At 47.4% G+C, this 15,711-nt stretch overlaps 1 protein-coding gene across 2 annotated transcripts in view; it reads right to left on the reverse strand.

The window, feature by feature from the left end:
* The window catches only part of C2H8orf76 (chromosome 2 C8orf76 homolog), a 70,033-nt gene extending 64,354 nt beyond the window's left edge, over positions 1-5,679 (reverse strand). For both annotated transcript variants that reach the window (XM_029591971.1, XM_029591970.1), the window contains exon 1: positions 5,489-5,679. In XM_029591971.1, coding sequence (XP_029447831.1) covers positions 5,489-5,596 — 108 coding nt within the window. In that variant the 5' untranslated portion in view covers positions 5,597-5,679. The remainder of the gene's footprint in view (positions 1-5,488) is intronic.
* Positions 5,680-15,711: the final 10,032 nt, after the last annotated feature.

Consider the following 15,711-nt stretch of genomic DNA (forward strand, 5'->3'; position numbering starts at 1 on the left):
CCGGAGCAAGAAAGCCAGTCGCATTGCTGCATGAGCAGCAAGCACTATCACGTGCCATCTCAGGAAAACAAAAAAAGTGCCACATCGGCAAAAGGAGGCCCGACTGCGTGGCAAACAAGCACCGCTGTGCTGTGCAGCCGACAAACCCTGCCTCTCGAGAACATCTGTCCCAGTACTACCGACCAGTTCAAGCTTCACCCGCAGCCTCCCCAGGTGCTATAACACTGTCCGCTCTACTATTATTTTTTTTTTATATATAAAACTTTAATAAAATATCAGGCAGGAAAAACACAAAGGGTACTTTCCTGTGGCAGAAGAGCTGTGGGACTCCAACCATTCTCCTGGGGGAGAGGGAACTGGCTTCACCAGATATACACCCCTGGAGGCGAAAGATCAAGCCAGGCAAGGGTCCCCGACCCCCTGCTCATCCACCTCAGAACCGGGAGGGTTAGCCCCACCAGGGCCTAGAAACTAGGGATGTGAATCGGATCCGATATCGGATCCGATTCTGGTTCCGATTCACATCTCTATAGATGTGAATCGGATCCAATATCGGATGTGAATCGGATCCGATATCGGATCCGATTCACATCTCTACTAGAAACCTTCTGGGAGGAATACCTTAAATTATCTTCTGAATTCCCTTTTTCCTTTTTATTTATTTATTTTTGTGGACTGCAGATTTGCATCTCTACCATCTGCTGGAGACAGAGAAATACTGAGGGACTGCAGGTGGCACACCAGGTTATATGCCAGTGTCAGTGAAACCTTCTCTGTCTCCATCTGCTGGAAGGGAGGCAAAACCCAGGATTCTGGACTGATCCAGGTATGAACAGGAAGGATGTAGATTCCAGTCTTCACTCAGCATCATGTGCAAAACGTTTTTTTAAAGAGATGGAATTAGCAGCTTCCCTGTGTTTTATGACCTAATGAATACGTAATACGTTGTTACCAATGTTCCAATATGTCTGTTATGGTTTACTGTAATACATTGTTATATCTGTAAACCGGAGTGAAGGACTGTTCCAAACTTCGGTATATAAAAGCACACAAATAAATAAAATAAAATAAAATAAAATAAATGAAGCACTGGTAGTTTGTTTCAATAAGTATAAAACATCCAAAGCAATATTAGGCACTGATCTTTGAGACTTTGTGTTTTTAAACACTTTCCAATCAGCTTTTAAAAATCCTAAAAACTGGGACAGCTGATTAAACTGTGAACTGATTGATCCTTAATGCCCCTGCTTGTTATGAAAGTCCCTAAAACAGGGCTTCCCAAACCTGTCCTGAGGACCCCACAGCTAGTTGGGTTTTCAGGAAATCCACAATGAATATGCATGAGAAATTTACATATACTGAGTCTCCATGATATGCAAACATATCCAAAGATACAGTTACCCCCATGACCCATTGGGTGCTGTCATTGGCCCACTGTCTGCAGGACACCATTGGACACCATTCATTTTTGAACCAGGACCAAGCTCCTCAAGCCATCTGCAGGGGCAATACTCACAGCCACTGGGAGGAATGGTTCAAGAGTGAGTTTCTGTTGAGTTCCAATAAGAAGTGTAGCTTATCTCTCAGCAGAAAGCACAGCAGCTGGTGATGGCTGGGTTGAATGAGAGGGTGAATCGAATGGGGTAAATTCCCAAATTCCAAGCTGGGTGTCTTCTGATTTACGTGAAAGCCAAAGGAGGAGTAAAAGAAAACAACTGTGCCAATAAATAAAGAAAATAAAATTATCCAAAGATGAGGACAGACCTAACCTTTCAAGCCAATTAGGATCCATTTTTAGACGTGACCAGTGCAAGTGCCTAGGTGAGATGGTGTGTGAGCGTCACGGTACTGAAGTATCGATGAGCACAGGAACTAGAATAGAAGTATTGCAGCAAGAGTGTGAGAGAGAGAAAATGTAGAAAGGAGAACGTGTGAACGCGACGGCCAGGCCAGCCTGCAAATAAGATGATGTGTATGTATGTGCATGTATCTATGCATGTATGTATTTATGCACCGGTGAACGCTATAATTTGGGAATACCTATAAGCGAGCAGGGCCGGTGCAAGGGGATTTGGCGCCCTAGGCGAGCCTTCTCCCTTGCGCCCCCCCCCCCCCGTTGCGCCGCCACCCCCCGGACTTGGCCCCGATTCCTACCTCATTCTCGATCACGCCCGCTGACTGTGCGGTTTTCTGGGTCACGAGCAGGTTGGGCACTGCTTGCGGCCCGCCAAATCTCCACTCCTCTTTGCCATTGCTTGTGGCCCCATATGACTCGCACCCAGTGGTGCACCAAGGGTCTCCGGTGCCCAGGGGCCAATGCATTTGTGTGCCTCTCCAGCATCCCCCCCTTAATCCTTCTTGTACTAATGCTTAAGGTCACAGAAAATCAGTGGCATCTCTAAACAGAAGAATTTGGGGGGGAAGCCAAAATGACATTTCTTCATCACACCCACCTCTATAGGTGGGTGTGATGAAGAAATGCTTTAAAATTGGTTATAAAAAAAAGTGTTAATAAAGTCCAAAGGGTCTTCTGCATAATTTTAAAAAGCTGGCCAGTTTCACACTATAAAATTATTTGATAGCCTCATTCAACTAATTCTATATGGCTATGAAAGTGAAGTCTGGAATATATAGGAAGGGACAGAATGTCAATATAAATCCTGCACCTCCAGTTCTGTAACTCTGTGCATCCACTGAAATTCCCCCAAACAATGGAGCTTGAATGTTTCTCTTACAGCTCATCATACTAAAAGATATTTTCAAATTCTGGTGCCACCTCACAGTAACAGCAGCACAAACACCTTCCACTGCCAGGCACATTGTGAACTAACACAAAATCCCGCAAAAAAGACACTCAAAATCTATACTGCAATCCCATCATAACATAACAGTAATAACACCAAGGACTCAAACAACAATAACCCTACCTGTGAATAAGCAAGGATAAATATTACACTGGGTCCTAGAATACCAATACATCACCTACTGAGGAAACAAAACAAACCCGATTGCTATAGATCCCTATACAGACACTACATGCTAGCAGAATCTCTCATCATGTTCACACACACAGAGCAGAAACAGACCCTCACCAAATACAGAATACAAAATAAAGGAGCACAAATTAGAAAAAACTGAAATGGAAACCCCAAGAAGCCAGACTCTGTGTATTAATAATGGAAAAACAGAACCACCATTCCTCATAAAACAATAAAATCAAGAAACATAAGCATCAGTTATAATAGTAAAACCATACTAATAAAAGAATATTTTAAAACTACTGATAAATAGAATTTCTATTAATTAAAATCATATACATTTTTTACAATTTCCCAAACACCAATAAAATATTTCAAAACAGCACATATATCAAATAACACCTAATAATTAAAACTAATAAGGATTTTAAAAAGCCCCTGCTGTCCATGCATGGAAGCTCTTGATTTCCAGTCACCCTGATATTGTCGAGGATTAGGAGGTTATCCTCTCTCTCTCACACATACTCACATGTCCATTCTCTCTCACACATACACTGTCACATACATACACATTCATGCTCTTATACCCACCATAACCTCTCGCTCTCACAGACACTGACACACTCTCAGGTGTAAGACACTCTCTCCCCAACACACACTCCCCCCCACACACTCTTACACCCCTGGATTTTCTCATACACACTCATGCTCTCACTCTCACTGGCTTCCTCACATACACACAAACACACACACCCAGGCAAGCTCCCAAACATTCTCACACTGACCCCCGGGCAGGCTCCCATTCATTTTCACACCACTCCCTCCCCATCCCCCAGACATGCACACATTCATTCTCACACCCACAGACCCCCAGGCAGGCACCAATTCATACTCATACACAGACACACCCTCAGGCAGGCACCCATGCATTCACACACATATACCCCCAGGCAGTCTCCCATTCATACACATGCACACATTAAATGCCAGCAACCTCAGAGCCTCTCTCATTCCTATGCTGCCACTGTCACTGCTGCTGCGTGGCTATTGGGGAGGCACTGATTGGTGATTGCTGCTACTGGCACTGAAGCCCATTCTGCTGCCTCCTCTCTGCAGGCCCCGTGGGCTTCCACTTCCTCCATGCTGACCTCCTACATTGTGCATAGAGAAAGTGCTACTCTTGCACATTCCCAAAGATTACATGTGCCAATCAGTAAAAAGTAATTTATTTATTTTTTTTTACTTTGCTGTCTGATCTTAGTTTTCTAATCGGTTGGTCACAGGATTTTTTTTCCACCTTTCCTTTCTTATTTTTTTTTTTGCCAATTCCTTTTATATTGTCTTTTTTTCTATTTCTTTTCTCTCCATCTGTCTTCTTCCCTCAAAATCACAGTCAGGTTCTCATTCTCACATGCTTGCTCTCTCTCTCACATGCTCTCTCTCATACAATCATTCATACACACAGTCTCTCACTGGCACATGCTGTCTGACTCTCACACACACAGACTCTCTCTCACTCCCACATGCTATCTTGCTTAAGCACAGGCTCTCACTGTCACATGCTCTCTCTCATACAATCATTCATACACACAGTCTCTCACTGGCACATGCTGACTGACTCTCACACACAGGCTCTCTCTCACTCCCACATGCTATCTTGCTCAAGCACAGGCTCTCACTGTCACATGCTCTCTCTCATACAATCATTCATACACACAGTCTCTCACTGGCACATGCTGTCTGACTCACACACACAGGCTCTCTCTCACTCCCACAAGCTCTCTTGCTCAAGTATAGGCTCTCACTGTCACATGCTGTCTCTCTCTCACACACTCACAGAGGCTCTCACATGCTGTCTCTGCAAACATTCAGGTCCTCACTCCCACACACAGTCTCTCAACTCACTCTCACACACAAACTCAACTCATCTCATCTCATACACGCACACACCCCCTCAGCCTCTCTCTCACCTCTGGGCCTCCTGTTCGCGGGTTGCCGCAGGATGGGCTCTGCAGCGGCCCTGGTCTTCTCGGCGCCCCCAATGTGGGATTCGCGGCGGCCCGTAAGCGCTGCTCCTCTTCTACACGTGCCTGATGCTCCTCCCCCTTCCTGCCCGCGTGGCTCCGGCAACATTTTTCTTCGGGGCCGCGGGGGCAGGAAAGAGGAGGAGTTTTTGCAGGCTTAGAGCGACCTTTTTTTTCCAGGACGTGGTGACGTGAGGTCCTCCACGGCCCTGCCGATCTTCGGCGGCCCTATGAGCCTTCTTATCGGCCACCAGCGGCTCGGCGCCCCCTAATGCTAGGCGCTCTAGGCGATCGCCTAGTTCTTCCACCGGCCCTGTAAGCGAGCAATAACCCCAGCTTGGTGTCCTCATACTGAGCTTGGCGGGGGGGGGGAGAGAGAGAGCGAAGCTGCCAGATTCGTTAACCCTTTTCTGCTCCTATCAACTTTAGAGCATCGCTCTGTGCCGGAAAGAGCCTTTCCGTCTCAGCGTGCGGCAAGAGACTCACCTTAGGCGCGCAGGCTTTGGCGGTGTAGGGGAAGGAGGGGGCAGCGGTGTCTATCTCGCTGCCGCTGTCAAACAAGGACTCTTCGAACTCCCACCCCAGTGGCTCCATGACGCCGGGGGCCGAGCGAGGATGTCGGAACAAAGCTCCGCACGGAAACAAAGGGCCGGCGCGCGAGTTCCGCCGCCGTTTCCTTCTCCAGCGCTTCACTACTTTACTTTTATTTACAAAGCCCCCCCCCCCCCGATTCTCTTTATGAAAGTGAGTGGAAGGTTTTGCATGAAAATTAAAAAATATATATCTTCACGATGATGGTGCCACTACATAAACTGTTAACCTGTTTTAATGCGTTTGAATAAATATTTAATTGAGGAAGAGCATTTATTTGGAAAATTAACTTCTTAATAGACTGTTCAAGACCTCTAAGCTTCTTAGGACCAGGGCCACTTTAACCATTTATAGGGCGGTCAACTCGCAGTACCCGAAAAGGAGGACCCTTGCCTCCAAAAAAAGAGGACAAAATGCGGGACAAAAAGTTGCATATATAATTAGAAGTGAATGTATATATGCAAATGTTTAGTGATATTACAAATTATTACTAAAATTTAAATAAGAAATACAACCTACCGTAATAGATTATAGCATATTTAGAATTCTGTGCACCAAAGAGTTTACCATCTACGGTATGTAGTTCCTTGCCCCACAATTTTCTTGCTAGCTACGGAGCTATCCTGTTCCTTCTTTCCTCTTCCTCTACATCGTTTTCCCTTCCCAAACCCCTCTATCTTCCTCCTGCCCAGAACCAGGCCCCTCAATTCTTCCCCCTCTCCCGATGTCCCTGGAGGAGATTCCTGAACCCCTCTCCCTGACTAACAGGTCCCCTCTTCCCAACACCAGGTGCAATGACGGATTTAGGATTTTTCTGCCCCTAGGCACTGTTGGTGTTGTCATTCCCCTCTCCCTCCACCCTGGACAAGGGACAACAAAGCAGATGGTCTAAGACACAGGCTTCTTTGCTGTATCTGTTCCAAACTCACCTACTCTCTTCCTGTCCCTGAATGACTGGATGAGAGGGGCTGAATTAGGGTTCATAGTGTCTTCTTTTTTGCTCCCTACAGTGTGCTCTTGGCTTACCTTTTCCTCCTGTACCCTGTAAAGGACAAAATGAGAGGGACTGTAATAAGGAGTAGAGCAGTTTTTCTTTACTCTGTCCCTTCCAGCCTCAACACTCCCCTCCTGTTCTCTGCTTAGTGAGTGTAAAGGAGTATATATCAAGAAAGAAAGCCTTTCCGGACCCTTACTGATTCTCCTACACTAAATACAACAAGACTGATCATCTTCCGTTAAACTAATATAGTCATTAACAACCTCCGCAAAGTTCTACCTCTTGTTAAACTTCTATCTTCCTCTTCTTTTACTCCCAGTTAGAATCATCCCTGTTTTATTGTAACTTCTTCTTCTGAGCACGTTATAATTTGTTATAATTTATTATAAGTTGTAATGTATACATTCAAGTTATAGTTTTGTATTGCTCACCCCTTGTTTTATGTAAACCGACATGATACGAACTCCGTGAATGCCGGTATAGAAAAATCACAAATAAATAAAATAAATAAATAAGACTCCCTTAAAAGACTAGGACCAGACATTTAGTCTTGTGTACCTTAATGCACAGCCGGAAGGGAATTAACAGGCTGATACAGTAAAGTCCGCGGGATAGCGGGCGATTCTGTATTTAAATGAGGCCCAGTGGTAAAAACAGGCAAAAGGAGGCGCTAGGGACACTAGCGCGTCCTTAGCGCCTCCTTTTGGACCGCAGCGGCGGCTGTCAGCGGGTTTGACAACCGACGTTCAATTTTGCCGGCGTTGGTTCTCGAGCCTGCTGACAGCCACGGGCTCGGAAACTGGACGCCGGCAAAATTGAGCATCCGGTTTTCAGCCGCTGGCCGACTTCAAATTTACTTTTTTTACCTTTCGGGACCTCCGACTTAATATCGCCATGATATTAAGTCGGAGGGTGCACAGAAAAGCAGATTTACTGCTTTTCTGTGCACTTTCCTGGTGCCCGAAGAAATTAGCGCCTACCTTTGGGTAGGCGCTAATTTCTGAAAGCAAAATGTGCTGCACATTTTGTTTTCTGAATCGCGCGAGAATACCTAATAGGGCCATCAACATGCATTTGCATGTTGCGGGCGCTATTAGGTTCGGGGGATTGGACGCGCTTTGTCGGCCCCTTACTGAATAAGGGGTAACGCTAGCGCGTCAAAAATGCGCGTCCAATGGTGGGTTAACAGTGCGCTCCGTCGGCGCGCACTGTACTGTATCGGCCTGTAAGAGAGCAGGCCCAGGAGTGAACAGAGAAGCCCTGAGATGGAGGAAAGCAGACTGTTGGAAGTCTTGATATATGCTGCTGAAGTAGGCAGGCTGTTTCTGTTATTGTTCTGCTTCACTGTGAATAAAACATTTTCTTTGAAGAAAGGCTGGACTCCAAATTATTCTGTCCTCCAGCCCCCTTGTAAAGCTTAAGACTGCTCACACAGCATCACAGTGAGATTCAGCATAGATGGGAGGCAACAAATCTTTATCTGACCTGCTGCCCTAGGCACAGGCCTATTGGCAAATCTAACATAACATAGTAATGACGGCAGAAAAGGTCCAAATGCTCCATCCAGCCTGCCTAGCAAGATTCATATGGTAGTATGTGCCACACTGTGCAGGTTACCCCCATGTTTCTCATAAGGGTAGCAACTGCCACTCCGTGCAGTTATCCCCAAGTCTTATGATAACCCATAAAAAATGTACTGTTGGCCACATTTTTACTGGGTGATGAGCCTTCTTGAAAATTCAGATAGTGCTGCTTGATGTGCTTTGCTTATGGACTTGGTCATAGAAAATCCTGTGCTCTTCCTCTTATGTCTATGTATCAGTACCCTAGACCCGTAAAAATCAGGACCTGTGTTGGTTATCTGAATCCAATTTCTCTACCCTTCTCTCCCTTTCACCGTCAAAATGGAGAGCAATGTTGTAGTTGTGTCAAAAGCATCAAGGTTTATTGGATAAGAGTAGTAATCCCATGCCTTCTGTTAAGGATAATAACTGCTGCTCCGTGCAGGTTACCCCTATGCTTATCAGTTTCCCAGACTGTAAAAATCGAGACCCTTGTTGATTGTTGCCTAAATCCAATTCCCCTTTTTCTCCTGCCATTGAAGTGGAGAGCAATGTTGCAGTTGCACCAAAAGTATCAGGGCTTACTGCTTAATGGTACTAACTACTGCACCAGCAAGTTACTCCAATGCACTCTTATTTCCATCCTCTAGCCTTTAGGGCTCAAGTGTTTATCCTATGCCTCTTTCAATTCTTTGACTGTTGTCGTCTTCACCACCTTATCCAGAAGGGCATTCCAGGAATCCACCATTCCCTCCTGACATTGGGTCTGAGTTGTTACCGCTGGAGTCTCATTTTGTGACTCTTAGTTCCACTGTTTCCTTCCCAAATCTAGGCCTGTCCTGGTGCTGTTCTCCTAACTGTCTCTCACTCCTCCCTGCTGAGCAGCAGATCCCTTCCCCCTTGCCTTACTCTCTACCCAGCACCAGATCTCTCTGAGACATACACTCACTTTCTCTCTGACATACAAGCACACACACTTGTCTGCTCTATGCTGTTTGTAATGGAAGTGGACCCTTGTGCTGTGGTGTGGTTGATGCAGCGTAGGAGGCGAACCTCCTAGGCACTCACTGACCACTGATGAACACACCTCTAGGCTGGAATAAGGTTGGACCTTCACCTATTCCAGCCCCATTCCTTGCAGGTTGAGCCCTTGGGTTCCAGGGGCCAGCAGGACTTAGGTGAGAGTCCAACAGGGCAGTCAGAAGCGAGAATCCAGAGCTGAGCCAAGGTCAGGGCAGGTAGCAGTCAGGTAGATACTAGAATCAGGCCAAGGGTCAGGGCTGGCAGCAAGGCATAGTCAAAGTCCGAAACAGAGATCAGTGGCAGGCAGCAGACAAGAGAGTAGTACAGGTCCGTAACAGAGGTCAATACTGGGCAGGCAGGTGAGGGCCTGGGGTGAAGCAAGGCTGTAGGCAGCACAACCTGGAGAGAGCAAAGTATACTGGAGGAGGCAGTCTGGACAAGGCAAGGCAGGTTCAAAAACACTGGAGCAACGCACACTATAGCAAGCAGGAGGTCCTGTTGCTGAGGCAGTGTTGCTGCACAGACCATGCTTAAATAGCCCGGCAAGGTTGGTGTCATCTGGAAGACAAAGAGTTCCTAGTATGGAGCCCAGATAAGGCACGAGTACACACGCACATCTAAGGTGCCTGGTGGCGACAGCGTTGTGCCGTGAAGATCTTGGTCAGTACGAAGGCCACGAGACTGCTTTAAGGTGAGGATAACCACCCGATCAGCAAACATTACACCGTTGCTCATGTACACCATCAGGAAGTACTTCCACTTAATTCCTCCCTTCCCCTAGCAAACATCTACAGCTTGTAAATGCCTTACAGAGAGTGACTGCCTCTGATTCAATCCTAGGACAGAATTTTTCCCCGCCTTCCCCATCCCTTCCTGATGGCTCTTGGCTACATTGACCACCCAGCCCAGCGAGCGCAACAGCTGGAGCACCTGCTGTACCGCCGCCTGGCAAAGCACCTGTGACTTGGCTCGAATCAGCCAATCGTCCAAGTACGGATGCACCAACAGCCCCTCTTCGCGGATTCGCGCAGCTACTACCACCATAATCTTGGTGAATGTGCGAGGAGCTGTTGCCAGGCCAAATGGCAATGCCTGAAACTGGAAATGCTGCCCCATGACCGCAAAGTGGAGGAACCGTTGGTGTTCCGGGCGAATGCCAATGTGCAGGTATGCTTCAGAGAGATCCAGGGAGGCCAGAAACTCCCCCTTCCTCACAGACGCGATCACCGAACGCAAAGTTTCCATCCGGAACCGAGGAATCCGCAGACACCTGTTGACACTTTTCAGATCGAGAATGGGACGAAACGTTCCTTCTTTCTTGGGTACTACGAAGTAAATGGAATATCGACCCTCTCGGAGTTCGTCGGGAGGAACCGGCACAATTGCCCCGAGATGCCGAAGCCACGCCAGTGTTGATCGTACCGCCCGGCGTTTCTCTGAAAAACCTTAAGGCGACACCAGGAAACACCGGGACGGCCGGTGTGAAAAATCTAAGGCGTAGCCGTGTCTTATCACCTCTAGTACCCACTGATCCGACGTGATTCTGGTCCATTCCTCATAGAACTGGCTCAATCTGCCACCAATCTTTGGAACGAGAGAATGGACCAGCCTCACATCATTGTGCAGTCTTACCTCCCTGCACACTCTGACCGGCTCCCGGACGACCGAAATGGCGCCCACGAAAGGACTGAGAATAAGATTGCTGCCGGGTAGCACTGTGACGAAACGAAGAGTTCGAGCCTCGAGAGGTCCGTGGCCGGTGACCTCCTCGAAAATGAGGACGAGAGCCTGGAGTCCCACGGTATCTTGGTCTATCTTCCGGCAGCCGATGCACCTTATTCTTGCCCAAAGATTCAATCAGATCCTCCAATTCCTTGCCAAACAACAGCTTCCCCTTAAAGGGTAAGGAGCCCAACCGGGCCTTGGAGGTCCCATCCGCCGACCAATGACGGAGCCATAGTAGCCGTCGTGCCGCTACCTCTGATACCATAGTTGGGGCCGATGTGCACAAAAGATCATAAAATGCATCAGCGCTATAGGCAATGACTGCTTCTAAGCGACTTGCCTGGCGCACCTCATCAGAGGACAGAGACTCATTAGCTAAGAGCTGCTGCGCCCAGCGAAGACCTGCTCTCAGAGAAAAATTACTGCAAATTGCCGCACGAATTCCTAACGCCGAGACCTCAAAAATTCGCTTAAGCTGAACTTCCAATTTCCTATCCTGCAAATCTTTAAGCGCGGTACCTCCGGTCACCGGGATAGTGGTCTTCTTTGTCACCGCCGCAACCGCCGAGTCTATCCTCGGCAAGCGCAACAGCTCCAGAACGTCCTCCGGCAGGGGATATAACTTATCCATTGCCTTTGCCACCTTCAGCCCCAAATCCGGAGTGTCCCACTCCTTAAAAAGCAAATCCGAGGCCGAGAAATGCAAAGGAAAAGCTGAAGGGGGACCCCGGAGCCCCAACATGACCGGATCAGTCTGCCCGAGACGAGACCACCTGCGGAAGCGGGATTCCCAGCTCCCCCAGGATTTCCGGAATGAGAGGCCCTAGTTCGTCCTTCCTAAATAACCGAACCACCTTTGGATCATCCCCCTCAGCTCCATGAGGTGCTCCAGAACCCTTGGACCCTGGCTCTCCATCTCCCTCCACCTCCCTCGGGGGCTGGAACGGGAAATCCTGATCCTCCGTTGGCTCCTCTGATTCCGTAGAGGAGTCTTGCTGCCCTCCGGTCCCCCGGGATCGAAGGGGTTGGGCCCTGGCCCTCAACCCCCGGACCGGGCTTCGGCCTTTTGGCCGCCATGGGATCTAGCTCCGAGGGCGGGTTCCCTTGGGTCCTCTTCCGGGCCATGCGTCGGGCCTTAAAGGCCTTGTGCATAAGAAGCACAAATTGGGAATTAAAGGAGAAGTCCGAAGACCCCTCTTCCTCACCCCCTTCCCCGGGGTAATCATCGCTGGGGGCAGTGGGCCTCACTGGCCTTCCCTGGGGTGACAAATGCAGCGGGGGGATATCCTCCCCGCACTCCCTTTGGCCCGCGTTTGCCTCGGCTCCCCGAGGCGAGAAAATGGCTGCCGTTCCCGCCGAAAACGCGCCTAAAATGGCGGCCGTCCCCAGCAACCCCGAGGACGACCTCACCGGAAACGCTGCGGCAGCCGCGGTGGACCCGGCCCGAGGCTGCCTACCCCCCCGGGTCCCCGCCGCCGATACTCCCTCTCCCCCTCCTATACACCCTGAACAGAGGCTGTCTCTAGACAGCTGCGCCGCCGCGGACCCGCAGGCCCGGCAAGCCGCTTGCCGGGCCTGCGGGTCCACCTCGGAGCGGGAAAGGAAGAGCCCGCAAAGAAAAAACAAAATCGAGCCCTCCCCCGCGCGAACCAGCAACCCCAACTGAGAGAGAGAGAGAACACGCGATCCGGGCCCCAGCAGGAAACAGCAAAAAATAAAACAGGCAAACCTTTTTTTTTTTTTACTTTACCTCGGATCCAGAGCCAGCTTGGGGGGGGGGGGGGGAGTGAGCCGGGATCCCCGGTATCACCCCCAGCCTGAAGTGCCGGTATATGGGGCTCCCCCACTCCTCGGCAGCCTCAACCAGGGGGAACGGTCCCCTCAGGACCTTACCCTTCCCTGGGAGGCGGGGACTGGGACCAGCAGGCAAGCCTCTGCGGTCCTTCCCCTTTACAAACACCTGTCTTCTACCTTTCTTTCCTTCTCCCTTTTTTTTTTTTAATCTACCACCTAACAACCTAGGCTAAACACAGACTGTAGGTTTTTCACCCTCTCCACCTGCTAGGAGACAGAAGAATACTGCCAGACTGTAGGTGGCACCAGCCTAGATATAGGCGGAGTTTGGTTTGTAAACTTCTGTCTCCATCTGCTAGAGGGGGGGCAAAACCCAGGAGTCTGGACTGATCCTGGTACGTACACAGGGAAAGTGACTTGCCCAAGGTCACAAGGAGTGACAGCGGGACTCGAACCCTGGTCTCCTGGTTCGTAGCCCATTGCTCTAACCACTAAGAATTCTTATTTTTTTTTTACTACCATACTTTGGCCTAGATTTTCTAACATCACAGAGCTCTATGAATTCGGCGGTAATGGGGGGGGGGTGAAGCGCGGGGCGGGCCTGCGAAAGCCGGCAGCGATTGCACCACCATGGTGCTATCGCTGCCGGCTTTCGCAAACCAATAGCGCCACAGTGAAAGGTGGTGCTATTGGGCGCGCTACTGGCAGCGATAAGGGGCCTTACCTTTTCGCCGTCAGTGAAGTCATCGCAGAGTCCACCCAGACGCTATCCAGACTCCACTCCGATTTAGCTATCGCACATGAAAAGGGACTTTTCGCGAGCGATCCCTTTAGAAAATTACCCCCTTTGTTTGCTGTACTGGCTCTTGGTCCTTCAGCTGGTTATGATATGCAGAACAGACTTGTGGGGCAATATATTTCAAAGCCCTGGAATGATAGTGTGTGAATTGTTCCTGGTTTAACAAGTCTTTCAAGCTGAAAACACCAGGAAACATCAAAGTATTTAAAACTAAAAAAAAAGCCCAGAAAACACATTTTATCTTAATAGATGGATGGGGAAGGAGAGAAGATAATTTAGTGTTTCTTTCATAACCAACATTTAACATCAAATGAGAGTTATGAACATTCAGTATCCAGAGAAACTGCTTCAAATGCAACACTAAAAGATAACACAACTCCGATTGTTTTGGGTTGTAAAAAAAAATCCCTTCAAAATTTAATCCAAAAGAATACATAGTCTTTTAGCACTCTCTCCAACACTTCAAGATCTCACAACCCTTTCCCACATCCCTAAAAATCCTTAAGAAAATATGGAGTAGTTTGTTCTTAGGCAGATGGCCTTCCAAAATATTATCTGATAATTCTGAAATATAATTTGTCATTTTGATTTCCATTTCTGGATGAACAAAATGCACATTAGATCTGAACTGCACAGCCAACGGTTCAGTTATTCATATTTTATACAAAATCAAAAACGTGTGTGTGAATAAGATCTATTTTTATATAGCACATGCATGGAGTTTATACAATTTCTGTAATGATGATCTGGCTTAAGAATATAAAAATGAACTCTAAAAATCTTGTATGCTTAACCCTTCAGTGCGGATTTCCAAATTTGACTACCAAAATACATATAACATAGTAATAAAATAATGATGGCAGAAAAAGACTAAATGGTCCATCCAGTCTGTCCAATAAGCTTCTTCTAGTAGTATCCTACCACAGCATGCAGATCACACCCATGTTTCTCTTAAGAATAGTAATTGTCGTTCTGTGCAGTTGTCCCTAAGCCTTATGATAACGGTAGTAATATTTACAATCAAAACCAAGCAACTGTCGACTTACTATTGGGAAATGACGATCAGCCTTTTAATCACATACTGAAATGGGAAAGTGATCTAAATTTGGTTGTGAGCCCTGATGAATGGTCATTGAGTTATGACTCAGCTCGTCGCTGCTCAGTGTCGGCTGCTTTACAGGAGAACTGTTACAAACTGATAACCAGGTGGTATCTTACACCTCACACTCTTCATCTTCGCTACAATCACCTGAGTGACAACTGCTGGAGGGCATGCGGACAGTCTGGAACCTTCATACACACATGGTGGCATTGTACTAAAATTCAGCCCCTCTGGCAGCAGGTGTCAGAGTGGCTAGAACATATTCTAAGTCTCCAAGGCTTAATGAATCCCGGATTCAAGCTGCTTAACCATCCGCATATTCCCCTAAAGATTTCACACAAGGCTTTATGTCACCAAGTTTTTATTGCAACAAGAATTGTTATCGCCAAATATTGGAAACAGGCTTCTACACCTTCGCTAGCGATGGTACAACAACAAGTACATTATCTTTGTAAGATGGCCACCATCACCGCTGAACTACGTGATTCTTCCTCCAAGTTCCGAGAGACGTGGATGCCATTCCTGCACTGGGAATCCGGCCATACTGGAAAATAGTTGGTGTCTGTTCCCTTGTCACATTGTTGCATATAGAGGTCGGACTCCTACCTCATAAGATAATTATCAGACTCTATTGATAAACAGCTGATCTTATTATTACATACAGGTTGTCTACAATAACCCTGAACGTTGCTCTCATGTTACTGCATAGTTTATGAATGTTCTCATGATGGTCTTGGGGTGGAGTGGAGGGAAGGAATGGCTATAAAACAGCTACAAGTTCTGTTCGTATGAGACTGTATTGGATTCCTGTTTAGGTCTATGTACCATTGCTAATGTTACAGTTTTCATGTTTTTGCTGTTATTCCTGTTTTGATAAACTTAATAAAAAATAAATTGAAAAAAAACCCAAAAACCCCCAAGCAACTGTCAAACTCAAAATATTACTACTAGCAGTATTTTTACTGAGTGAGGAACCTTCTTGAAAATTCAGATAATTCTACTTGACGTGCTTTGCTTTTGGACTTGGCTATAGAAGCAATACTATGCTTTTTCCCTTATGTATTAGTATACCAGACTGTAAAAGTCGGGGGCCTATGTTAGTTGTCTGAATCCAAA

Source organism: Rhinatrema bivittatum, chromosome 2, assembly GCF_901001135.1.
Source record: "Rhinatrema bivittatum chromosome 2, aRhiBiv1.1, whole genome shotgun sequence".
NCBI lineage: Eukaryota > Metazoa > Chordata > Amphibia > Gymnophiona > Rhinatrematidae > Rhinatrema > Rhinatrema bivittatum.